The 21,928-nt window shown below is 43.1% G+C and overlaps 2 protein-coding genes across 21 annotated transcripts in view; one reads left to right on the top strand and one right to left on the bottom strand.

Moving 5' to 3' along the window:
- The window catches only part of DLGAP2 (DLG associated protein 2), a 443,370-nt gene extending 441,084 nt beyond the window's left edge, over positions 1 to 2,286 (bottom strand). For 12 of the 17 annotated variants that reach the window (XM_086875999.1, XM_086875978.1, XM_086875985.1 and 9 more), the window contains exon 1: positions 2,102 to 2,278. Coding sequence is in view for 11 of the 17 variants with exons in the window: in XM_086875978.1 (XP_086732104.1) it covers positions 2,102 to 2,119 (18 nt within the window). In the remaining 6 variants the exon portion in view is untranslated. Of the gene's footprint in view, positions 1 to 2,101 lie in introns of all 17 variants that reach the window. The other 5 variants (XM_086875982.1, XM_086875990.1, XM_086875996.1 and 2 more) reach the window with 3 other exon arrangements.
- Positions 2,287 to 2,406: 120 nt separating this feature from the next.
- The window catches only part of ERICH1 (glutamate rich 1), a 66,823-nt gene continuing 47,301 nt past the window's right edge, over positions 2,407 to 21,928 (top strand). For all 4 annotated transcript variants that reach the window (XR_015282812.1, XM_086875972.1, XM_086875971.1 and 1 more), the window contains exons 1-2: positions 2,407 to 2,580; positions 18,093 to 18,287. Coding sequence is in view for 3 of the 4 variants with exons in the window: in XM_086875972.1 (XP_086732098.1) it covers positions 2,559 to 2,580; positions 18,093 to 18,287 (217 nt within the window). In the remaining variant the exon portion in view is untranslated. The remainder of the gene's footprint in view (positions 2,581 to 18,092; positions 18,288 to 21,928) is intronic.

Here is a 21,928-nt window from a genome sequence, read left to right as displayed (position 1 = left end):
CATTTTAACCACATATGACACATTCTGAAAAGCATGCAAAATGGTGGGGGGGAAGAGCCTTTGAAACAAAAATTATATGATCTGCTTAGTAAAAATAGCTACACATAGTAAAATTAAAACTTGCAGTTCTGAAAGAAAATGTTTTGTGCTAACCATCTGGAAATGACAAAGTATTGCTATATTGCTGAAAGCAGAGAAACAGAAAACTTCTACTATTCCTATTTACCTGTCTTCCAGATAAAACATAAAGACAGAAATGAAACTAATCAGATGTGAGCAGCTGACACCTAAAATACAAGTGCATTATAAAATATTTCCATCCATCCTCTGCTCTATCCCTGAGCTGCTTTTTAAAACGTCCAGTACCATCAATATGCTCCCCTGACACATCCCACAGTAAAAACCATTTAGTTACTAAGATCCCACATGAGATTTCTCCATCATCTGCATTTGGATCTGCATTCAGTCACAGTGAGGTGACCATCGCTCCTCGCAGGATGCCTGCTTGCAGTCTTCTACTGCCTAAATGGCCAGAGGTGTCCAATGTCTCAAATTTTATTAGTGCTTGTATTGCTACTGTGCAGCAGAGAGAAATAGATATAGAACACTCCAGTGCTAAGAAGGGCACTTGCTTTCACAGCAGTGATCTTGGGCTCACATCACCTGAGGTAACGGGAGCACTTGGTCCCCTTCTTAGGGCTGTAATTCGGAAGAGATTCAAGTATCGCCTGCTCCCAAGGCACATTAAGCATGTGTAAGAAGGTGCCGTAACGAAGCAAAATTGGAAACAAACAACAGTAGGCTGTTGTCGCCGTAAATTAGAACCCTTTAAGTTGGAGGGAAGTTGAGGCCGAAGCACTTATATATGGATTCATGGCTAAACGCCAAGCTGTACAGCACCGGCACCGCTGCTAGAACTGGGACACCAGGAGCGGCAGGAATTAGGTTACGAAGGCGACAGAAAACGGGGCCGTAGAAGAAAGCCCCATTCCTGCACTTCCCTCCGGCTGGACGAGTCTCTCCGCTCCCCTGCCCCGGACCGATCCGCAGCGGCCCCACAGCGGCGGCTCGGCCCGGGCCGGCGGGCACCGCCCGCCCCGACGGTGGCGGCCGCCGGGCGGTTTGCCGGGAGCGGAGGCGAGGCGGGCTGGGGCGCGCTGCGCTCTCATTACGACGCTGAGTAATTATTTTATTTCTCCGGCAGACGGTGTTTCAAACGACCGCGGAGGCGCTCAGCCAAGCCGCCCGCGAACGCCGCCCTCTGTGCGGCGAGAGCCACCCGCGATCGCCCCGGTGACCGAGGGCAGCGCAGCAGATGCGCCCGGCACCCACCCCCGCGGACTCCGCAGCCGCACCGAGCCCTGCGCACCCGCGGCGGGGCAGACGCGCAGAGCCGGCGCGGGGAACGTGCGGGACTCACCTGCCGCCCGCCCCTCCTCGGCTGCCGCCCCACCGCCCCCGGGGGCCGCGCCGTCCCTCCGGAGGACTGGGAGAAGCCTGGCGGAGCAGCGCGGCCCCTCCGACGTACCCGCGCCCTCCCGGGCACGGCGGCCGGCAAGGGAAAGGGGGGCGCGGTGCAGGCGGCGGTGCGCCTCCAGCCAGCCCCGATCCCCCCGATCCCCCGGGCCCTCCTCGCCTCTCCTCCCTAGAATCACGAGCTGCCAAAATTTAAATCGCCCCGGCACTGCGGCTCCGCTCGCAGCATCCCCCTCCCCGCCGCTCCCTTCGGCCACACGGGAAGGTGCCAGACCGCGGCCGCCCCTCTCAGGCACCGGGCGCTCTGCCGCGCCGCCGTCCTGCCCGGGCTGTAGCGAGGCGAGACCCCCGCCACGGCGACACCGCGCCGGGGCCAGCGCGACGCCGGGACGCACCGGTGGTGGCGGATGACACCACAACCGACGGCGCGCTGGCGCGCCCTCGCCCCGCTGCCCAGGCGCCCGTCCCCGACGGTGCGGTCCCCGCGCGGACCCGCGGCACCGGCAACCGCCCGTTCCCTCTGCTGCTCGTGCGGAGGCACCCCGCCAACAGCCCGGAGCGCCTGCCGCCCCGACGGCGGCCCCTTCCCTCTCCTCCCTTTCCATTGCCTCCCCTCCCTCCCTACCTTTTTCAGCGCTGACATTCTAGTGCATTATTAACGCGGCGGGTGCGGGCTGCGGCGGGTCGGGATTGAGAAGACGCCGGGAGCGGGAGCAGCGGCGCGCGCCCAGCGTCCCCCGGCGCCGCTCACCCGCCGGGGCCGCCGCGCGCCGCTCGCCCGCCCGCCGCGCGCCGCTCCCCCCGCCCCTCGCGCCCCGCGCGCACCCCCGCCCTCGCTCCCGCGCGCGCGGCAGGGGCGCCCCCGCCTGCTCTGCGCAGCCGCGCGCCCCCTGCCGGAGCCCGCGGGCATCGCGCCTGCTGAGGCGGAGCGGGAGGGGGCGGGAGCAGCTCGTGGCATGGGTACGCCCTGCCGCAGCCTCCGCCAATGGCGGCGCTCAGCGCCGTGACCGACAGGCGCGGCGGCCAACAGGAAGGAGAGCGGGCGCGGGGCCGTATCGGGTGCTCGGAGGGGCCGCGGGGCCATGTCCGGGAGCAGGAGGAACGGTGAGGCCGCGCCGTGAGGGGCAGGGGGTGGTCGGTCCCGCCGTGCTGGTCCCGGGGCTGGTGACGGAGGGAGCCGGGGGGCGGCGGTGACGACTCCGGGCGCGGCTGCTCTCAGCCGAGGTGTGTTCCGGCCCGGGCGCACCGCGCTGCTGCGGGACTCGCTTGTTCCGCTCCTCGGCGCCCTTCCCGCGGGGGAAGACGGTGAGAAGCTGGGCGAGCCCGGCAGCGGGGGAGGCGGGAGGACAAAAGTGGCCTCGGCGGAGCCTGCCCTCCGCACGGGCGGGGCTCTGGGTTCGCGGGGCCGCGGAGCCTCCGGGACCGAGCCCTCCCGATCTCCTGGCCAGCCCCTCTGGCTCGGAGGGGCCGGGGCGGGCTCTATTGCCTCGTTTTCCTGGCTGAGGGTGGAGAGAGAGCAAATAAAATGTACTTCTCTAATCACAAAGTATTTTATGATGACACTTTTTTTCCTCATTATGCGCATACGTGCGTGCTTGCTTGTTGTTAGTGATCATCTGTTTTGGCTTATTTCAAGTGAATTAGCTACTTCTGAAATAACTGTGGTGCTGTGCTTGCAAAGAATAAAAGCCTTCTATCTATCTTCTAGCCTTCTGCTATCCAAGCACAGCTTCAATCAATTCCGTTTATCTAAATGTTTTATAAGACACGGCAGAAGAAGAATACAATAATCAAAATACAGGTGTTTCATAAGTAATATGTCGTTCTTAAGGGGTGTCGAGTAGGGCTGAGCTGTGAGAGAGCTGAATGCTTGCATCCTGTGCTTGGCTTTTGCCTTTACAGACAGTTCCAGCATCCAGAAACTGGAATACTTCATGGGAGGATAACAATTTGAGAGTGAAACTGATCAGCAAGAGTTAATGTATAAGCTATTTGCTGACAGACTGCAACTAGAGATCGTTTGAAAGACATATAAATACACGGTAGTGTTCTCTGTGAGTAAGATGAAGATTCGTTGTGAGAAAGGGAGAAGGAGCAACTGTTCCGCTGTTGCGCTTTGGGGATGTGAATTAAAAATTGATATTTTCTGTAGGAAAGTGGATTAGGAAGAGTGAGTTCCTGCACTTGTGAATGAATGCATAGCTCTAGAGCTGAGAATGGGGGAACTCTAAAGCTCTCAAATTGTTTAAAACTGAGGATCAGATAAAGAGCTAATTGTTTTGGTAGTGTGTCAGAGAAAGCTAAAATGACCATCCTGAGTGTCTAACTTTACTGTTTACACATTGAGTTGGAAATCGTATTTTATTCAGCCACTATAAGGAGCAGTGACTTAAGATTGGGAAGAAAATGCAGGGAGAAATACAAGGATGTTGCAGGGGAGGAAATAAAACTAGAAGAGTTTAGAACCTCATCTGATCATCCTCTGCAGCCCATAGCATATATGAAAACTGTTGACTTTCTATTGTGAAACTATATATATTTTTGAAAGACAGGTATCCTATAAAAGAGCTGAGAAGGAAGGTTTAGCTGGTTCTCTTTAAGGTTTAGCTCTTTTTTTTTAAGAGTATGTTGAAGATGCTGAAGACAGATTTTTTTTGTCTGCATTGAAAGTGAACAATGAATTTTTGTCTGTAATACAGAATAAATATGATGGACCTACAGCTTGTAGGTCATGGGTGTAATTGTCAGTGAAGAGAATTTAAATAATGAAAAGCCAATAGAGCAGGTGAGTGAGATGCACTTCACTCTGCCAGGAAAGGGTGCAACAGAAGTAGTTGAGAAAGTGTTGTTTTGGGTTTTTTTACTTTTGTGGGGCTTTTTTTTTTTTTTTTATGTGCTTATGTAGCAGTGGTTTGTGAGAGGGCTAGAGGTACTACCGCTGTCATTCTGTGTGTTATCAACAAGGTACTGATCCTATCTGGGACAGCTGAGCTCCTCATTTGTTGCTGTTAAACATCGACTGTTTCATCTTGAAAGCTTTAGTCATCATTCTTGAAAGTTGTGTCGCCCCAAAATAACACTGTCATTAAGGGTTGTATAGAGAGTGATGTTCCAGCTGCTGAAGGGTAGAGTTAAGGTATTGATGCAGGTGTAGTGTATTATTATTGACTATAATTGCTAGTAAAAAGTGATAGAGAAGTTGTGCTGTACAAGGGATAATCTGGTGGAACAATAGGAGACTTCCTGTTGGAGAGATTAAACTGGAAAGCAAATGTGGACACTTAATAGACATCAGTGACAGATGGTTTTACATAGAGAATATTGCTTCAAGGAGTGCTGCTTTGATCTCGCAGGTGAGAGAGCAGGATTGTAATGGGTGTTGAAATGGAGTGCAGTTTCTTAGTTTTGAGGTTGTTTTCTTTTGCTGGGTTTTTTTTAATGTCCATATGACATATTAAACATCTTAATTCTTGCAGAAAAGCACACAATTTCTTTCCTTTTTCTAGTTTCAGAGAAGGATTGATTGTTAGAGATCTTGAGGTTATTCAAATCCTTTTCTTATTTTTGTTTTTCAAACGCAACATAATTTTTTGGCAAATACTTTGATGTTTTACTGGGAAAAGAGATTTTTTATTTTAAAGTGAGTGTGTTTTCTTTCATTATTTATGTTTGTCAGTAAAAGAAACATTAATTGCAAATGGAGTATAATGCCTGACATTTTTTTGGGGTTTTTTTTTTTTCTGTGAGAAGTACCTTACTCCCCCACAATGTGACCAAAGATTTATTGCAGTTTACCAAGATGTAAATTCTATTTGGACTGTAGTTGGCTAAATTAAAAATGGGTGAGGGTTTTGTGATTAAATGTGGAAGTTACACTAGGGTAGGTGTACTTGACTCTGCAGTTGAAACCTTTTATGGAAGGGGGAAAAAAAACTTTTGTTGCTAACCTTGGTATTGTGCCTGGATGAGAAATGTAGTCAAGGAGAAAGGCCAACAAGGTAGTGAAAGAAGCAGAAATGAAGCACCCAATGGCTTTCTACTTAGAAAGTCTGCAAGGGGAGCACATGCTCAGAGAGCAGAGCCTTACTTGATGTGGTCTTTAGGGTTTTGTGGAGATGGCTGTTTGGGGTTTTGGGTTTTTTTCGGGAGATGGATTGTGTTGGTGTAGGGTTGGTTTGTTCTTAAGAAGTTGGAGCAATTCATTGAGATAAGATGGTCCACAAATGGTGGTGGTAGGACTGTTTAAACATGCTAGGATATATTTAGGAGCAGGTGTATGAACCTGTGTAGAAGTGGTGGTGTGTGCCATTAAAGTGTGTCTGTTTGTAGTTAGTTTGCCTTTTTAAAAATTCAGTGTGTAACGCCTTTCACTCAACACTAAGTTTGTTATTGTTGTAAAATAGACTTCTGGAAGCTGTTACCTCAGAGCAAAGCATCTCACATATTCACCTGCTACTGGGATGAGGGAAAGAACTGGAAAGGTAAAAGTGAGAGGACTCACTTGGTTGAGATAAAGACAGTTTAATAAGTAAACCAAAATCCACACAAGCCAAGCAAAAGAAGGAATTCATTTATGACTTCCCAGAGCCTGGCAGGTGTTTAGCCTTCCCCGGAAAAGCAGCGCTCCATTACTTTTAATGGAGACTTGGGAAGACACACAACATTCCCCCCTCCCTTCTTTTTCCCAGCTTTATATGCTGGGCATGTCAACATACGGTTTGGGGTATGCCTTGAGTCAGCTACTCCAGATGTGTCCCCTCCCAATTCCTTGTGTACTTTCAGTTTCCTTCATTGGTGGGATAGGGCCTTAAGACTGTTCAATAAAAACATCCGTGTATTACCAACCCTCTTTTCAGCACAAATCCAAAACACAACCCCATACCAGTTACTGTGAAGAAAATTATCTCCATCCCAATCCAGCCCATCCATGCCAAAACCAGCACAGATTGTTATGGCAATACATGGTTACTTATATTTTCAGTTGTGTTTCATTTAAAAGGTTGAAAATTGTTCTCAAGAAGTTTGGATTTCTGTGGGTTGCCTAATGACTTAAATTAAAACTCCGTATATGTCTAGAAAGAAAAGTTCATCTGCATTGGAACTTCCAGAACACTTCTGTGATGGGACGTTTGGTGTAATATTGACTTCTGTTATATGTATATGTAGAGATGCTGCCTTGGTTTGAGAAAGACAGGTGTCTGCTAAGGAAGGCAGAAACCTCCCCTGAAATAAATAAAAATGTAAACCGCCACCCCCCCTTCCCAAAATATTATAATCTTGAAACCAAGGTACTTTCAGGCAAAGATATAGGAATAAGAGTTCTTTACTAAGGAAATTAAAATAAAAATGCAGTAGTACAAAAAAAGAAAACCAACAAAAATACAACCCACTGATAAAGTCAGAATACAACCTGATGCCCTGTTGGTCAGGGTATTGGTAGCAGTCTGATTGAATGGTGGCTGCAGTCCTCCTGGAGTGACAGACATTGTTCTGTTGAAGTAATGATCCTGTAGAAGGGTGTAGTTTTCCTCTGACGGTTCAGTGGTGTAAATGGGTCTGGTCTTTTTCCTCTGGGAATCCAGTGGTGGAAGGCTGACTGTAGTGTTCAAAGTCTCTGATTATATCCAAGTAGGAATGCTTGGCTCTGTTGCAGTCCGCAGCCTCAGGATCTCCTCCAGGGAAGCTGCAGTGTTCTGGGGACCAGCATGGAACACCAACGAGACGGGCCTTTGTTCATTAAACCATTTATTCAGCACGGAAACAAACTCAGATCCAGAACAAAGAGCCCCAAACAAAGCCAGGGCAGGGGTTTTTGAGGGACAGAACTCCCGAGGGCCTCCACCCCTGAGGGTGGAGTTCAGGGTCAGGGACCACTAGATACACAACAAAGGAGAAACCCCCAGGGACTCAAACCCAATCAGAACACCTGGGCCGTCTTTCACAAGGGGTTTGGGGTGGGACAGTGTAACTCTTTGTCTTCCCCAAGGCATGTCGCCACATGGCTCCTCCCCCTGGGTGGAGCAGCTCACAATGAGATGATGTCATTTTATCAATCTTGTAGTGAGACTCAATGGCCCATTAACAAAAGATATACCCCTGGAGGGAGGATGGGTCTTGGAAGAGATAAAGATCACTGCCACACCTGGTTTCAGCAGATGGTAATAGAATACATATTTCTGGTTACATCTTGCATTGCAACCCAAGAGAGATGCTTGCAGAAGTTGCTTGATATTGTATAATCAAATACTGAAATGATTGCAAAGGGTGGTATATTTACTCTTTGAAGAAAGCTATGTAGAAATTCAATTAAATTTCTATTTTATATAATATGACTTTACGGAGATTCCTTTTGAATAACTCTTAGTGCACAATCTTGGTGGACCTTTGTGCTCAGTGATACTACACCTGCCAATTTCATGGTTTGGTTTTTAAATACTGGTATCTTGACCTTCATTTTAGCTTGCTGCTTCTCCTCATGTGAAACTGTTTAAAATCTGCAATTTTTTTCTCCTCAGTAATCTGAACTCAGAATGAGTTGCAGGTGTTTTGTTGTACTTTTTGATTTTTACTCTTTAGCTATTTTGATGTCTGTTTTCCATATTACTACTATCATTTACCATAACATTTAACTTTAGCCCATATGTGGCATAGTTTGATCTTCACTTTTAGCCATATGCTCTTTGCATCCAGTTTAAGGTTGAAGTAAGATTTAAACTTTCTGAAACTTCACACCTGTGTTGGCAGGAGATTGGTCTCAGTGAGCAGTGATAAATGCACAGCCTTCCCTTGCCCAAATCTGTCCAGAAGAGAGAGGAAAACACCTTATAAGATTACAGAACACACTGAATTGGAAGGGAGCACAAGAATCACTGGAGTCCAGTTCCTGTCCCTGCACAGCACCATCTCCACATCATCGTGTGCCTGAGAGCTTTGTCTAAATGATTTTTAAGCTCTTTCAGGCTTGGTGCTGTGACCACTCCCCTGGGGAGCCTGTTACAGTGCCCATCTGTTCCAGGCACCATCTGAGTGAAGAACCTTTTCCTGATACCCAACCGAAACCTCCCCTGACACAGCTTCAGGCCATTCCCTTGGATCCTGTCACTGGGCACCACAGAACAGAGATCAGTGCTTGCCCCTCTTCTCCTCACAAGGAAGTTGTGACTGCATTGAGGTGTCTCCTCCACGCGGAACGGACCATGTGTCCTCAGCTGCTCCTCATACGACTTGCCCTCAAGGCCTTCACCATCTTTGAAGGTTTCTTGAATGCTCTCTAACTGCTTTGTATCTTTCTTATATTGTGGCACTCAAACTGCACACAGGATTTGGGATGGGGCTGCAGCAGAGCAGGGCGGGACAATCCCCTCCCTTGCTCAGCGGTGCCGGTGCCCTCCAGAACACAGTGGGCTCTCCTGGCTGCCAGGGCACTGCTGACAGTCTTGTGCAACTGTAGTTAATAGCTGGCTCAATTCAGTGGCCAGAATTATGGGTATTAATAATAGCAGCTTTATTAAGCTTTAGTAAGGGTGTACTCAGGAGATATCTTTAGATGTTTTCAGTGAGATCTGTTTGATTGTGCCAAGTAAGAAGATAATGGTGCAGTTTGAGAAACATATATTTAAGTTTTGTAGAAGATGGATAGTATGCACAAATTGAAACTAAAGTGAAGGTGCTCTGTTTTGCCAGGGCTGCAGTAGCAATACACATTTTGCAGGGTTTCACTACAAGGCAGATGGGATTCTTATGAACAGCGAAACGAAATCCTGGTGTTCTCATTGTGGTTACGTAGCTTCTTATCATCTTTGTCATGTCAAGTTTATTAGATGTCTAGGAGCTTGTGGCTGCAATTAAGGTGGCCTACTGACAGATCTCTAAAACCTTTGTTGAGACAGGATGACACGATCTATTAGTCAGATTCTTGTTGAACTACACAGTCATGTAGAATTTGCTGACAGATGTAACACCAGTCTTAATGATTTGAGACTACAATGTGACAGAGACAGTGCTTGGTCTAGCTGAATAAGTTTCTTTTAAGCTAAGAAGAGAAAATAAATGTTGTTTTTTTCTAGGAATAAATTGCTGTTTTATATTTGCAGATTTGCAGTTTGCTATGAGCTGAGTTGTTCTGGAGGTTCACAGGTCAATCTCTCTCTGTAATAACTGTCCCTTTGTAATAATTGCTTAATTTAGGTGAATACATAGATATGGGGTGTTTAATCACTGTATTCTTTTCCTTTCCTACCTTTCAATCCTTTCAATATGTGCCATATACTTAAATAAGCTGCAGCTGTTCAAAAGTTTTCTCACAGACAGGAGAATTCTTTATTACTGAGTTTTAGAAAACAAAGTGGGTTTCCACATGCTGTAAAACGTAATACTAAGTAATAAGATAAGTGGAGACATACTGTATCAACTACTACCTTAGAGCACAAAACTGGATTTTTTTTCCACTGTGTTTCTCGAACCTGTAAAAGAATAAGACAGGTGTAAAATTAGGGCAATTAGCATCCGATTTTTTTTGTCTAATGGGAAGTTGAAGACTAATAGATGGTGTTTCAGTGAGAATAATGTCAGTGGTCTTGAGACAAACCTTGATATTGTGAAGTTGCTGTTACACACTAGATATAAAATGATAGCATCTGCCTTTCTTCTGCAGCTCCTTGAGACATTTTAGTAAACAGCCGTACTGAGATGCAGCTGATAACATAGTAGTTCAAGCACAGAATTCATGTGACCTTGGATATAACTAAATCCTTCCATAATTTCATTCCCAAACAGTACATGTGGGTTCTTTACACCATTAAATATGTAATAATAGCTTTAGCAGTTAAAATCATTTGTTTCGTATAATGTCAATGAGAGCAATTGTAAATTTGTCAAAGAGGATCATTCCCGCCTTGTGTAGACATCCTGTAAGGAGCTGTACAATTTTTTCCCTGTAAGATACCACTAAAGTTTTGTGAGTCTTGTAGAACTAAAAGATTGTGTTAAGAGCTAGTCAAGTTTAAAATAATCAGCTTGTGATATCAGGATTTCACCATGGTGTTTCTCCTCAGTCTCAGAGTTTTATAGTTCAAAAATCAAAGCCAAAAAAGCCTCCCAACAACCAAGCAAGTCACCATACCTTGTGGGAGAAATGGGATGAACAGCCTTTGTTCAAACAAAGTGCTCTCTTGATGAAGGCAGATAGTTAAAAGTAAGGTGTATGAGGCTGAGAGACCACCTTCCAGGCCAAAAGAGACTTCAGAATCAAGGTTTCTAACCTGTAGAGGTCTCCATGGGAAACATATTGCTATATAATGTAGGATTCCTTAACCTCTCCTTCCTAAGTAGAGGAAGAAAAAGGCCCAGTGCTGAAAACAGTCAAGTTTTTCAAATCTGAATAGCAGACATGGTCTATGTGTATGTGTCTTAAAAGGCATTTAGGCACTGGGAAAAAGCCCTGATATGAACTATGGAGTTTCTCTAGATCTTTTGAATTGTAATATTTTAAGTACTGATATACAAGTTTTTGGGTCTCAGTGTAGGTGGGTGTGTAAAAGTACTTCTCCCAGTCATTCAGGCAAGATGGAGTAGTACATTTTCTGGCCTTAAGATGCAAGTGAATTCTATCCTGAAATATGAAGCTGAAAAATTACTTGGTGTCTTCCTCAAGAAAGCATGTCATAAAATACCGGTGCTGTTTGGAAGGAAGGACTATAAATTCATACATAGATGCTATTTAGTGTGAAGTATGAAGACTGAAGATAAAGTCAATGATCTGCAGAATGGCCTCCTCTTTGCCTAAACACAAGGTCTTGTAAGCTGTTAGTTTCTATGTTTGTCTACAAGTGCCTCTTGAAAGAGACAGTCAGCTTCAGCCTGAATTTTTCTGCTGCAGATCTTGCAGTCCTTGCTTTTTTATCCTTTTTATATCCTCTAGCTACTGTTGTAAGAGCCTGTTACCATAGCTTCGCCTGCAAGATGAGGACTGCTTGCAGACTGGGAGCACAGAGCCAAATACTGTACCCATTCCTGTGTACATAAAACTGTACTTTGATCATAGCTAGGATTCCGCATATTTCACTATTTTTTCCCCCAGATGGAAAGATCAATTTTGTTATTCCCATGACACTGCTACAGTGCTTTGCTTTGGTTTGCATGCACTGTCCGTGGTGAAATGGAAATACGTCACTCTTGGCAAAACTGACCTTGCTGACAGCAAGAAAATCACATTTTCTGTTTCTTTCTCCTGACTTGAAAAAGAGGATCCCATCTTAGATACACCTTTTAGATGATCTGAACTGTCAAGCTACAGAGAATGTAATTACGTGTCACTACATCGTTCTTTTTCTCATATCCCTGCACAGCTTGAATGTTTTTGGTAAAAATGAGGAAGTGGGAAAATGATACCCTCCTCAGGGGAAATGGAATGTTTTGTAGTTGGTAAATACTCTCTTTCTTCCTTGATTTTAATCTTTTGGTAGTTGCTGAACTGGTATCCCAAATCTGGAATCTTCTCTGCAGGTAAGTGATCCCTATTCAGAGGATTTTGAAGTTAATAACTAAATAGCTATTCAGTTCCCTCAGGACTAGAATATGTTATCCACACACACAAGCTATCTTGACTTACTTCAAGCCTTTGGTCTTTACAATTTCTAGCAATGATTTGGGGTCTTCGAGCTTTCAGCCAACTCCTTTTTGTTTTTCTTGTGCTTTTTTGGCTGTGAGGCTTGATGATTGGAGGTTTTGTTTTTTTCCGAGGTCAATGTGTGTGTCTTTTGCTTGTATTGGGAAGTTTAAGTCAAGGTTAATAGTTTTAATTACCCTTGGAGGTTCTGTGTATTGATTTCCATTTACTCTAACAGGGGTCTGTACTCAGTGCACCATCATCCCTACTGAGTACATCTTGGGCATTCACAGGCTCATTGGCAGAATTGGTGTCTTGTGTATGTGAGGTCTCTGGAGCAGTGTCTAATCTGCAGGCAAAACAGAATGCCTTGCATGCCATCAGACATCATAACTTCAGACTGAATTTTGCCTTGGTGGCTGAAATACAAACCCATGTGTATACAAACCCCTTGTGAGGCTTGCAGAGCCATGACCCAAAAATCACTGTGTTAGGCCAGATAAACACAGAGCAAAGACCTTTGTTCATCAGTTTGGCCATCTGAGCAACTCCTTCAGAAAGGATCCAGAGGACACTTAACTATGAAATTATCCTGTATGGTTAAAGTAAGTTTTGTGGGGAATGGTTTGAAGGAATGAACAGCTCCTAGCCTGAAGTTACCAGTCTTCCGCCTGCTAGCTGGTAAGAACAGTAGTCTAGCTAACATTTTCTTTCTGTAGCAGTCTTTTAAAATACTTTTACACTCTGTTGCTCTGGGTCCTGATAAACACAGTCATCTCTTTTTCAAGAGTCACTCTTTTTCAGATGGTTCCCTTGAGGATCTCTGGTCAAGAGTGTCCAGCCATGATTAGGGAAGAGGAGATGATCCATGCAATGAGGTTGGTATACTCAACTAGGCAAGGCCCTCTGCAATTTGCTCTAGTTGATCCTGCTCTGAGCTGTGGGATTAGACTGGGTGATACATGGATGTCCCTTCCAACATTAACAATTCTGTGATTTTTATGATCATGTTGTGAAGTAACTGTCTTGTCATGACATTCATAGGAGATGTGGTACTTTAGTGATAAAAGAGACTTCAAGGATTTAAATCCATTTGAATATTGGAGAGTAATTCTTCAGTAAAAGAGATGAACTGAACATTTTAATGAAGCCTTGTCCATATGTTCTGCATGAGGATTATCAGTCTGTCTGCTCTTTCCGTCCTTTACCATTCTGCTGTACTATCTTTCCTTCTGCTGTAGCAGAAATAGCATATTAGCACATCTTGCACATGGGATGGTTTCAGAAGTTCCTGATTCTTCCCTTTTTGGAAAGCTTCTGTTTGTGGGGGAGACAAAGAGACCAAGTAGGACAACTTGCAAGCTTCACAGAGTTCAGGGTTCCTGATGCCACTTTACTTTGTTCTTGCTGCCCAGCTTTGACTTAAGTAGGCAGGAGGCAACCCAATGAGAAATGTGGTGGGGGTACTTTAAGTATTGATGACAAGTAGCCAAAAGTATGTGGCAAGGATTCTCCACAGAAATGTTTTTGAAGAAGCTGTCGTTGCACAGGAATGTTTCTGATGTTGTTCAGAACTTAATTTGTTTAGTTCTTCAGAATGCTTTTATTACAGTCTGTAGTCCTAACTGAGTTTTAATGCCAAGGCCAGTTGTCAACCCCAGAACTGTCATAAATCTTCACTGCTATTTCAGTGTGTTTGTGGATAGTCTGCTTGTGTATGTAATAAGAATTCAGTCGATATGTCAATTTAATACATAGGTGCTAAAAATGCATTTATCTGGAATAGACTCCTTACTCTTCTTGCAAAATTAGTAATAGAATGATCATGGATGTTCACAGTTTGTATCAGTAACCAGCATGTGTTCTGTGTTGTATTTCTTGGAGTTACACTTTGCTTTCATCATGTGATGTAGAGACCTGGTGTTTTTTCAGTTTTCTGATGTGTTTGTACTTCACTATTTCCAGACATGAGTTGTCAAGAGTTAGCCATGGAACTAGTTTGGTACCTATTGCAGCTAATTCTGTGATTGAACCAGTGCTTATGGATATCACATGATGCCTTTTTTTCAAGTAATTGCAGCGATAAAACCCTCTGGAAAGAGTTTCCTTTGTCATCTGAAAAATGTTTTGGTAGCTCAGTTGTAAGACTGTTAACTGCAAAGTAGAGTGCTGCTTTGGAGGATGTAAAGCTGCTGAGAATGGCAGAATGGGTATTCCTCAGAGCCTAATTTCTTTGCTCACTTATACTGAGGACCACTTTGTTCAAAAGGTTTTGGGCTGCAGGCAGATTTTTATTTTATTTTTTATTCAGACTAGAATATATTTAGGATTCCAAATAGTTCAAAATAAGTCAGTCTGTTTTTTCAGCACTCTCTGGTGATTCTAGGGATACTAACCAAATCCACAGATGATACAAAACAAGGAAGAGCTGTTGACTTTGTCTAGGGCAGGGAGGCCCTGCGGAGAGACCTCAACACATTAGAGGGCTGGGAAATCACCAACTATAGGAAGTTCAACAAGTGCTGAATTCTGCACCTGGAATGGGGCAGCCCTGGCTGTACAGGCAGACTGGGGAATGAGATTCCAGAAAGTAGGGCCATGGAAAGGGACCTGGCAGTCCTGGACAATGATGAGTTGAACATGAGCCAGCAGTGCCCTGCAGCCAGCAGGGCCAGCCCTGTCCTGGGGGGCTTCATGGCCAGCTGAGCAAGGGAAGGGATTGTCCTGCTCTGCTCTGCACTGGGGTGGTCTCACCTCCAGTGCTGGGGACAGTTTTGGACACCACAGTATAAGAAAGATATTAAGCTATTAGAGACCATCTAAAAGAGACCTACAAAGACAGTGAACGCCTTGAGGGCAATTCGTATGAGGAGCAGCTGAGGACATTTGGTCCGTTCCTCCTGGAGAAGGAGTCTGAGGGGTGGCTTCAATGCAGTCACAACTTCCTTGTGAGGAGATGAGGGGCAAGCACTGATCTCTGCTCTGTGGTGCCCAGTGACAGGATCCAAGGGAATGGCCTAAAGCTGTGTCAGGGGAGGTTTCAGTTGGGTATCAGGAAAAGGTTCTTCACTCAGATGGTGCCTGGAACAGATGAGCATTGGAACAGGCTCCCCAGGGGAGTGGTCACAGCACCAAGCCTGAAAGAGCTCAAAAATCATTTAGACAAAGCTCTCAGGCACATGATGTGACTCTTGGAGATAGTGCTGTGCAGGGACGGGAACTGGACTCACTGATCTTTGTGGGTCACTTCCAACTTACCAGATTCTGTGATTCTTCATTCACCTGAGGAAGGTGTACTGTTGGGATTTATTGCTTCCTGTTGTCTTCAGAAGGCTTGAAATGCATCAGGTTTCAAATGAGTACCTTTTAATGTCTAAGTGTCAACACTGCTCACTTCTATTTTGTTATGGTTATTGAAAATTGCTAGTTATCTTCTGTCAGTGCTTAAGATGCTCTGTCACATATATGAAAACTTTGTAGGCAGTAAAGAGCTCCTTCACTCCACACCTTGCTGCTTCTAGTATCTGCTGAAAACTCCAGCCAAGTGGATGTTACTTTGGTGAATCTATCACTGTTCCTGATCTAGATTCTTATTTCTGAATAAAAAAAGAGAATGAAAAAATTTTCTGAATGAAAAAAGAGATTTTTATCAAAGAAAAACCTCAGTATCCATACCCTCCAAGGCAGGCATCTATCACCTTGCTTTCCCAAGGAAAGTTATTAAAGATGGGGAGAGCTCCCCATGGGAATTAGAAGGAATGTATCACAGCAGGTCTGGTCTTGCTTTTTGAAGTAATGCTATTGTGTGTATGAGTATAGTCCCTCAATTTTAAAAATGGAAAGGAAAAGGTGATTTAGTTTGCGGGGGGAGATGACTAGGGAAATCAGATATCAAGATGGGAAGCATAAAATCCACTGTAGTTATGAGGAGGCTGCTCTTCTCGGCAGATTTAGAGATGTATTTGCACATCTAGATTCATCAGTATGTCAATGATCATTTGCTTTGGAAGAATAGTTCCCTCAGTACATGTGCTTGAATGTTAATCTGTGTACTGGTTGTGGATGTGTTCATTTTCCTCATAACAGCTCCTGTGGTGATGTGTTTTCTGTATTTGTGATGAAAATAGTGTTGATGACTCGGGCATCTTTTTGTTATTGTTGAGCAGTGCTTACATGGAATGAAGTTCTTTTCTGCTCCTCACCCCACTCCGCTAGTGAGGAGGCTGGAAGTGCTCAAGGAATTGGGAGGGGACGCAGCTGGGACAGCTCATCCCAGCTGACCCAAGGGATATATCTCACACCGTATGGTGTCATACTCAGCATGCCAGGAGGAGGAGAAAGTGGGGTACATTTGTCTTCCCAAGTAACATTTTATGTGTGATAGAGCCTGGCTTTCCTAAGGATAGCTGAACACTGCCTGCCCACAGGAAGTGATGAATGAATTCTGTGCTTTGCTTGTGTGCATGACTTTTGCTTTACCTATTAAACTGCCTTTGCATCAACCTATTAATGGTCTCAGAGCTATCTTTCTGATTCTTTCCACCATTCCATGTGGGGGCAAGTGAGCGAGCAGCTGGGTGGGACTTGGCTGCCTCTTGGCATTAAACCATGATATTTAGTAATGGCTGTACTGTAGTTTATTAAAATGCTGTAGCGTTAGCAGCAGCACTTGGGGAAGGGATTCAGGATAAACCTCTTGGATAACTTGCTTTAGAGTCAGAGATCTGCAAAAGGCAGTTAACTTTATCTCATGACACTGGTTATTTCCATCTTACTTTCTGTAGCTGAGGAGAGTAATTGTGGATTTTTCTTTATAGCTGTAGATTAACCCAGCAAGGGAACCTTACAAAAACGCACAGTCACTTGTTTAGGTCTGTCTATATGGAAACTGTAATCATAGCCCATAACAAAGCATTCTCCCACATAGTTAGGCGTTTACATGAGAAAGCATATGTGCCAAGGTACACTGGAGATACAGTTTGTCTGTCAAGGACTGGTGGTTCAAGGATGAAGTGGGTTTTTTTCAGTTGTAAAGTAATTTATTGACAAGTTTCATGATGATAAAATGTTTTTCTGCTAAGTTGCAGTGGGGTACATTCTTCTTACAATTTTTAAGTTCTCTTCTCTTGGCAGAATTATTTCATTATTAATCTGCAGCAGGTTGCTTTTGTAGTGTCCACAGAATGTATATTAAATTTGAAGTTGCAGTTTAGATAATGTTTTTCTCCAAATGTCTTTTTTCCCACCCACACATCCCACAATATATCTTTGACTGAACAAAATTCATGAAACTAGAGATGTTGCTTTGCAATAGATAAAAACTATAGGTAATACTTTAGTACTTTTTAAGTTATTGAAGTATACATGTATATGTAAAAAAGATAATGGCTTTGTTAATGAGTAGATTATTTGCATATATTTCTTTAATCAAATGATACTTGCTTTTGACTAAGTTGTAGCAGATTGTCAGTGTCGTCAGAAATGGGCCCATAAGAAGAAGAGGCGTATAAGAATACTGATAATTCTGTAGAAATAACTGGTTACCATGTGTTTCTGCTCCTGTCTACTTCTAGTTTTTCTGTGTGATTAAATCATTGTAGCTTACTGATTTTAATGAGTAATTAAATTGCAGTGCCTCTGTTCCAGAAGAGACCTGCATTTTGAGCAGCCTTATGACACTTGCATAGGAAGATTCTTATTTTAAAAATTAATGTGTTTTTAGTCTGTAAATGTATTGTATTAATTTATTGCCAAAGTGTAGTCAAATAGAAGACTTTAAATATAACCTTGCTAGTGAACTCTGGTGTTTTAAAGCTGTTTTTGCAATTCAAGTTTTGAACTTAAATATACTAAGTTTCGCCTGTGAGAGGTAGGGACTACTCAAAATAGACTTCCAAGGAATATGAGGGAAACTGTCTCATAAAAGTTAATTGTTGGGGTTTCTGAAGTTTTAAAGTATTTCTAAAATACTGCATTTCTTCCTGTTAAAAAAAGTTTTCTTACCCTGCAGTGTTCTTGGCAAAATTACTGAAACGACTCTATGGTGAAACATCATCATCTTCTCTTGTTCATACTTCAAGTAGAGAAGAGGAGGTGGTTCTTGAAAATCTTGGATCAAAATCTAAAGAAAAGAATTTGGATAATGTTCAGATTTCATCAGCAGATGCTAGCACATCAACTAATACACCCTGTGAATCATTTCAAGGTGAGACTGTGTTGTCATTTTTCTGATAATATGCTTTTAAATATAGCTGCTTTATTTCAGAAGAGTATAGTATGTCGGGTTCTTTTTCATTTATTGATACCAGCAGATGAATTTGAGTACTAATGCTAGTGGTACTTAATACCTGGAACACTTGAGGTCCTGTGGAAGTCAAGAAATAGTCTTGGTGTATATGCTTGGATGCAGCATTTAGTAGTAGCAAATTTAAAAGTTCAGTGTAAGCTGTAGCTGTCTTTGATATAATATTTCTTAAATAATGATAAAATGACTCCCACTGGTACAGCTCTGCTCAGCTGTTAGAGGTACAGATGAAGGTTGGTAGGAATACATGATTCTGCCCTCCTCCTGCAACAGAAACCCCATGGGGGATGCAGATCCAACAGAAGGCAAATATTGAGACACTGTGTTAGTCCCTTGAAAGATAGCTTTATGTTGTGTGTGTTTATGCAATGAGCATGGCACATGAATATTTGAAGAGGTAAGTAAAAGTCCTCTTTATTTATTTTTTTTTCAAATAAGTTGTAGAATGTGAATGGTGTGCCAAAAGATGGGGCTGGAAAATGAGGTAGCTGCGGTATTACTTGTGGGTAAAAGACTGTGCACAAGTATAGAATGAGTGTGAATTGCTTTGTATTCGTGTAAAACCAGATTTTTCCATAACTGGGAGGCTGTTAAACTGGCTTGAAATAGGACAGTGTGTTTCCCAAGAGTACAAAAAGCTTTCTACAGGGGAGATGATCAGCTATCCTTCTTACTTGCTCTCAGGGAAGAACTGGTTGTGGATGTGGTCTGGGACAGGAGAGTAACGTCTGGAAAGAAGTGAGCAGAATGATTAGTAGGGTTAGAACTGTGTGCTACCAAATAACAGATGTTTCTCTTGTTCAGGGATCTGCTTGGTAGGATTAATGAGAGGATGGGTCTGAATTGCAAAGGAGCTCTGAAGAGCTGGTTCAAGAATAACCTCTCAAAGCATAAGAATGGCTTATTAAGACATGCAGAAAACTAAGCAAATGTGACAGGGTGCCTGACTGAGCTCAGATATGACTGGGAGAGCTGCAAAGGGAAGGTGAAGGAAGGCTAGCTGGGATAAGGTAGACACAGGAGCTGTGTCATCACGATGGAAGCAGTCCCGCAGTGCCTGGCAAAGAAGAGCAGAACATCTGTTAACAGTAACCAGGTTCAACCAACAGTCCAGTGGCACCGGGCAAGATAATAGTGACAAGGCAGGTCTGGGGTCAAGCCAGTGTGTCAATGTGTGCATCAATTGGTCTGAAATACTCCTCTCGTCAGTTTGGGTCACCTGTCCCAGCAGTGTCTCCTTCCACTCACCGGCAACTTCTTCTCCAGCATGGAAGTACAAAAAGTAGAAAGAGCCATGGCTCTGTGCAAGCCCTGCTCAGCAATAACAAAAACATCTCTCTGTTATCAACCCTTTGTTCAGCACAGATCCAGAACACAGTTCTGTACCAGCCACTGGGAAAATTAACTCTACCCCAGCTGAAACCAGCATGCCATTGCTGTAATAGAAGGCTGCATGGAAATTTCAACTTCTGTAGTTCTATATGTTTTATACTCAATTTGGTTTTCAAGATTAGTACTTCTGGTACTTTTTATGTAGTTAGTAATGAAGGGCATGTTTTCAAAAGGTTGATAAAGCATTAAACTTACTCTGTACAATGATATGTGATAGCATTGGGAACTAATGTCCTTTCAAAATAGGTAACAGGGTATTTATTTGCTCTATGATAAAGGTGTGCTAATTATACACATCTATGGAGTACTTTCTTAAGCCAAAACTATCCTCATTTGTAGTGAATATATACCGTTCCTTATAAATTAAGGCCTGGGAAAACTCCCACTGAAATGGGAGGTGGTGGGTAGAATTTATTTGACCTTGTGATTTATAACTCCTCTGATTTGTTTATACCTGATTCCTAATGCAATATTCTTCAAGGTAATGAAAGAAAATCTTTTTATTCAGAATTCTAATACAGGGAAAATACAGCTTATGGGATAGGAAACATGGAGTAAAAAGAACAGGTTTATATTTAGGATTTTCACAGCAGAGCAACAAGGCTGTTTTTGAAATTAACAGCAAACTAGCAAACTGGATTTGTTTTCTGTTGGCGGCATGGAAATGCCACAGTAGTACAGAAAAGGTTCTGCTTTGATTCAAGTTCAACATATAAGTACTTAAAAAAAAAAGAAGCCTTGAAGTGATAAACTCATAGGAAAAAAAATCAATTGCCCATCTGGGAAACCAAACACAACCATTCTTTTCTGGTTGTAATTTTATTTAAATTTAACAAGCTCTTGCATTTGCATGTGATTTTATAACATTGGACACTGAAAGTACATGTTTATAGATAGGTAGAAGGTTTGAGCTATAAACTCTGTGGCCTTGATGAAGGAAATACATAAAAGCATTGATTGAATTTTTTGAGCATAAACTGTTTTAAGTGACTTCTTACTTCCAGACCAAAGATTATGGGCATAACTGCAAGACAGCTGATGATTTAAGTAGCAGTAGTCAAAGATGGCTAATTGAAAGCAACAATGGAAAACGAGGGATTTTCTTTTGTAGATACTAACTCTTTCCTAGTTTGAAAGTAATTATTTCAGTCCTACAGAATACTACTAAAAATGATTCAGCATCAATAAAAAGTTGAGGATTTCTTTAAAAATAAACTCAGTATTAAGTATTTTCTAGCATTAAATAACAGATTTTACTATAAAACTCATCATAATGTCATATTTGTCTTTAACAGTTATTCTCAGATTGTGAAAATACCATTACCAATTTGTCTGAGCTTAACCACCACCACCTTCCCCCTGTGAGATTCTGATCTTTATTGGAATGCAGTTTGCAGCATTGCCTTTAAATTTTATTGGCATGTCTATTGTCCTTCCAGATGCAGTCTTTTAAGATCATACTTTTATATCCTGTAAATATTTGCATTTAGATGCCTTTTTTGAGACCAGGTTGAAGTTCAGATGCTTAAGAAGATGGAGCTTCAGGACCTATGTTAATGGTTGGTTCTCATTTAATTTTGGATAATTAACAATTTAGTATCAGCAAGGGTTATCCCGTAAAGATCCTCTCATAATTCTGGAACTGAAGCTCACAATAAGACCCAGGATAACTGGAGGTGGAAAGCAAATTCTGAAGGACACTGTCCTTTGTAACTAGCCCTTATGAATGGTAAAATTCCTTCCTGAAAAAAATTGGGAGGGAGGAAACATGGAGGTATCATTCTTCTTCTGGACCCCAAAGAAGAAGAGTAGTCATATCTTTTTACTTGAAAAGAGAAATTTTGTATTTTTAAAAGATAAACCAACCAAAACAAAAAACACACATATATAAAAAACCCCAACCCTTCCAAACCTGTCCCCCCAAGAAAAAGCCAACCAAAAAAAACAGCCAAACAAACAAATGACAAACCCAAACCAGAACAAAGCACTTGCCTTTGTGCGGAATTTCAGTTCTAGGGCATAGATACTAAGATATACCTTCCTTTTGGATTATAGTTGTTCTAAATCAGATTTTTTTCCCCTTTTGTACCAATATGCTTAGTGAGAAAGTGAATGTAACTAAAGTAGGGATTCTTATTCCTCAGGACAAT

This window comes from Cyanistes caeruleus, chromosome 2 (genome assembly GCF_971803275.1).
Source record: "Cyanistes caeruleus chromosome 2, bCyaCae1.hap1.1, whole genome shotgun sequence".
Taxonomy (NCBI): domain Eukaryota; kingdom Metazoa; phylum Chordata; class Aves; order Passeriformes; family Paridae; genus Cyanistes; species Cyanistes caeruleus.
The sequence above is the reverse complement of the archived record's forward strand: the minus strand, read 5'-3'. Positions and strand labels throughout refer to the sequence as shown.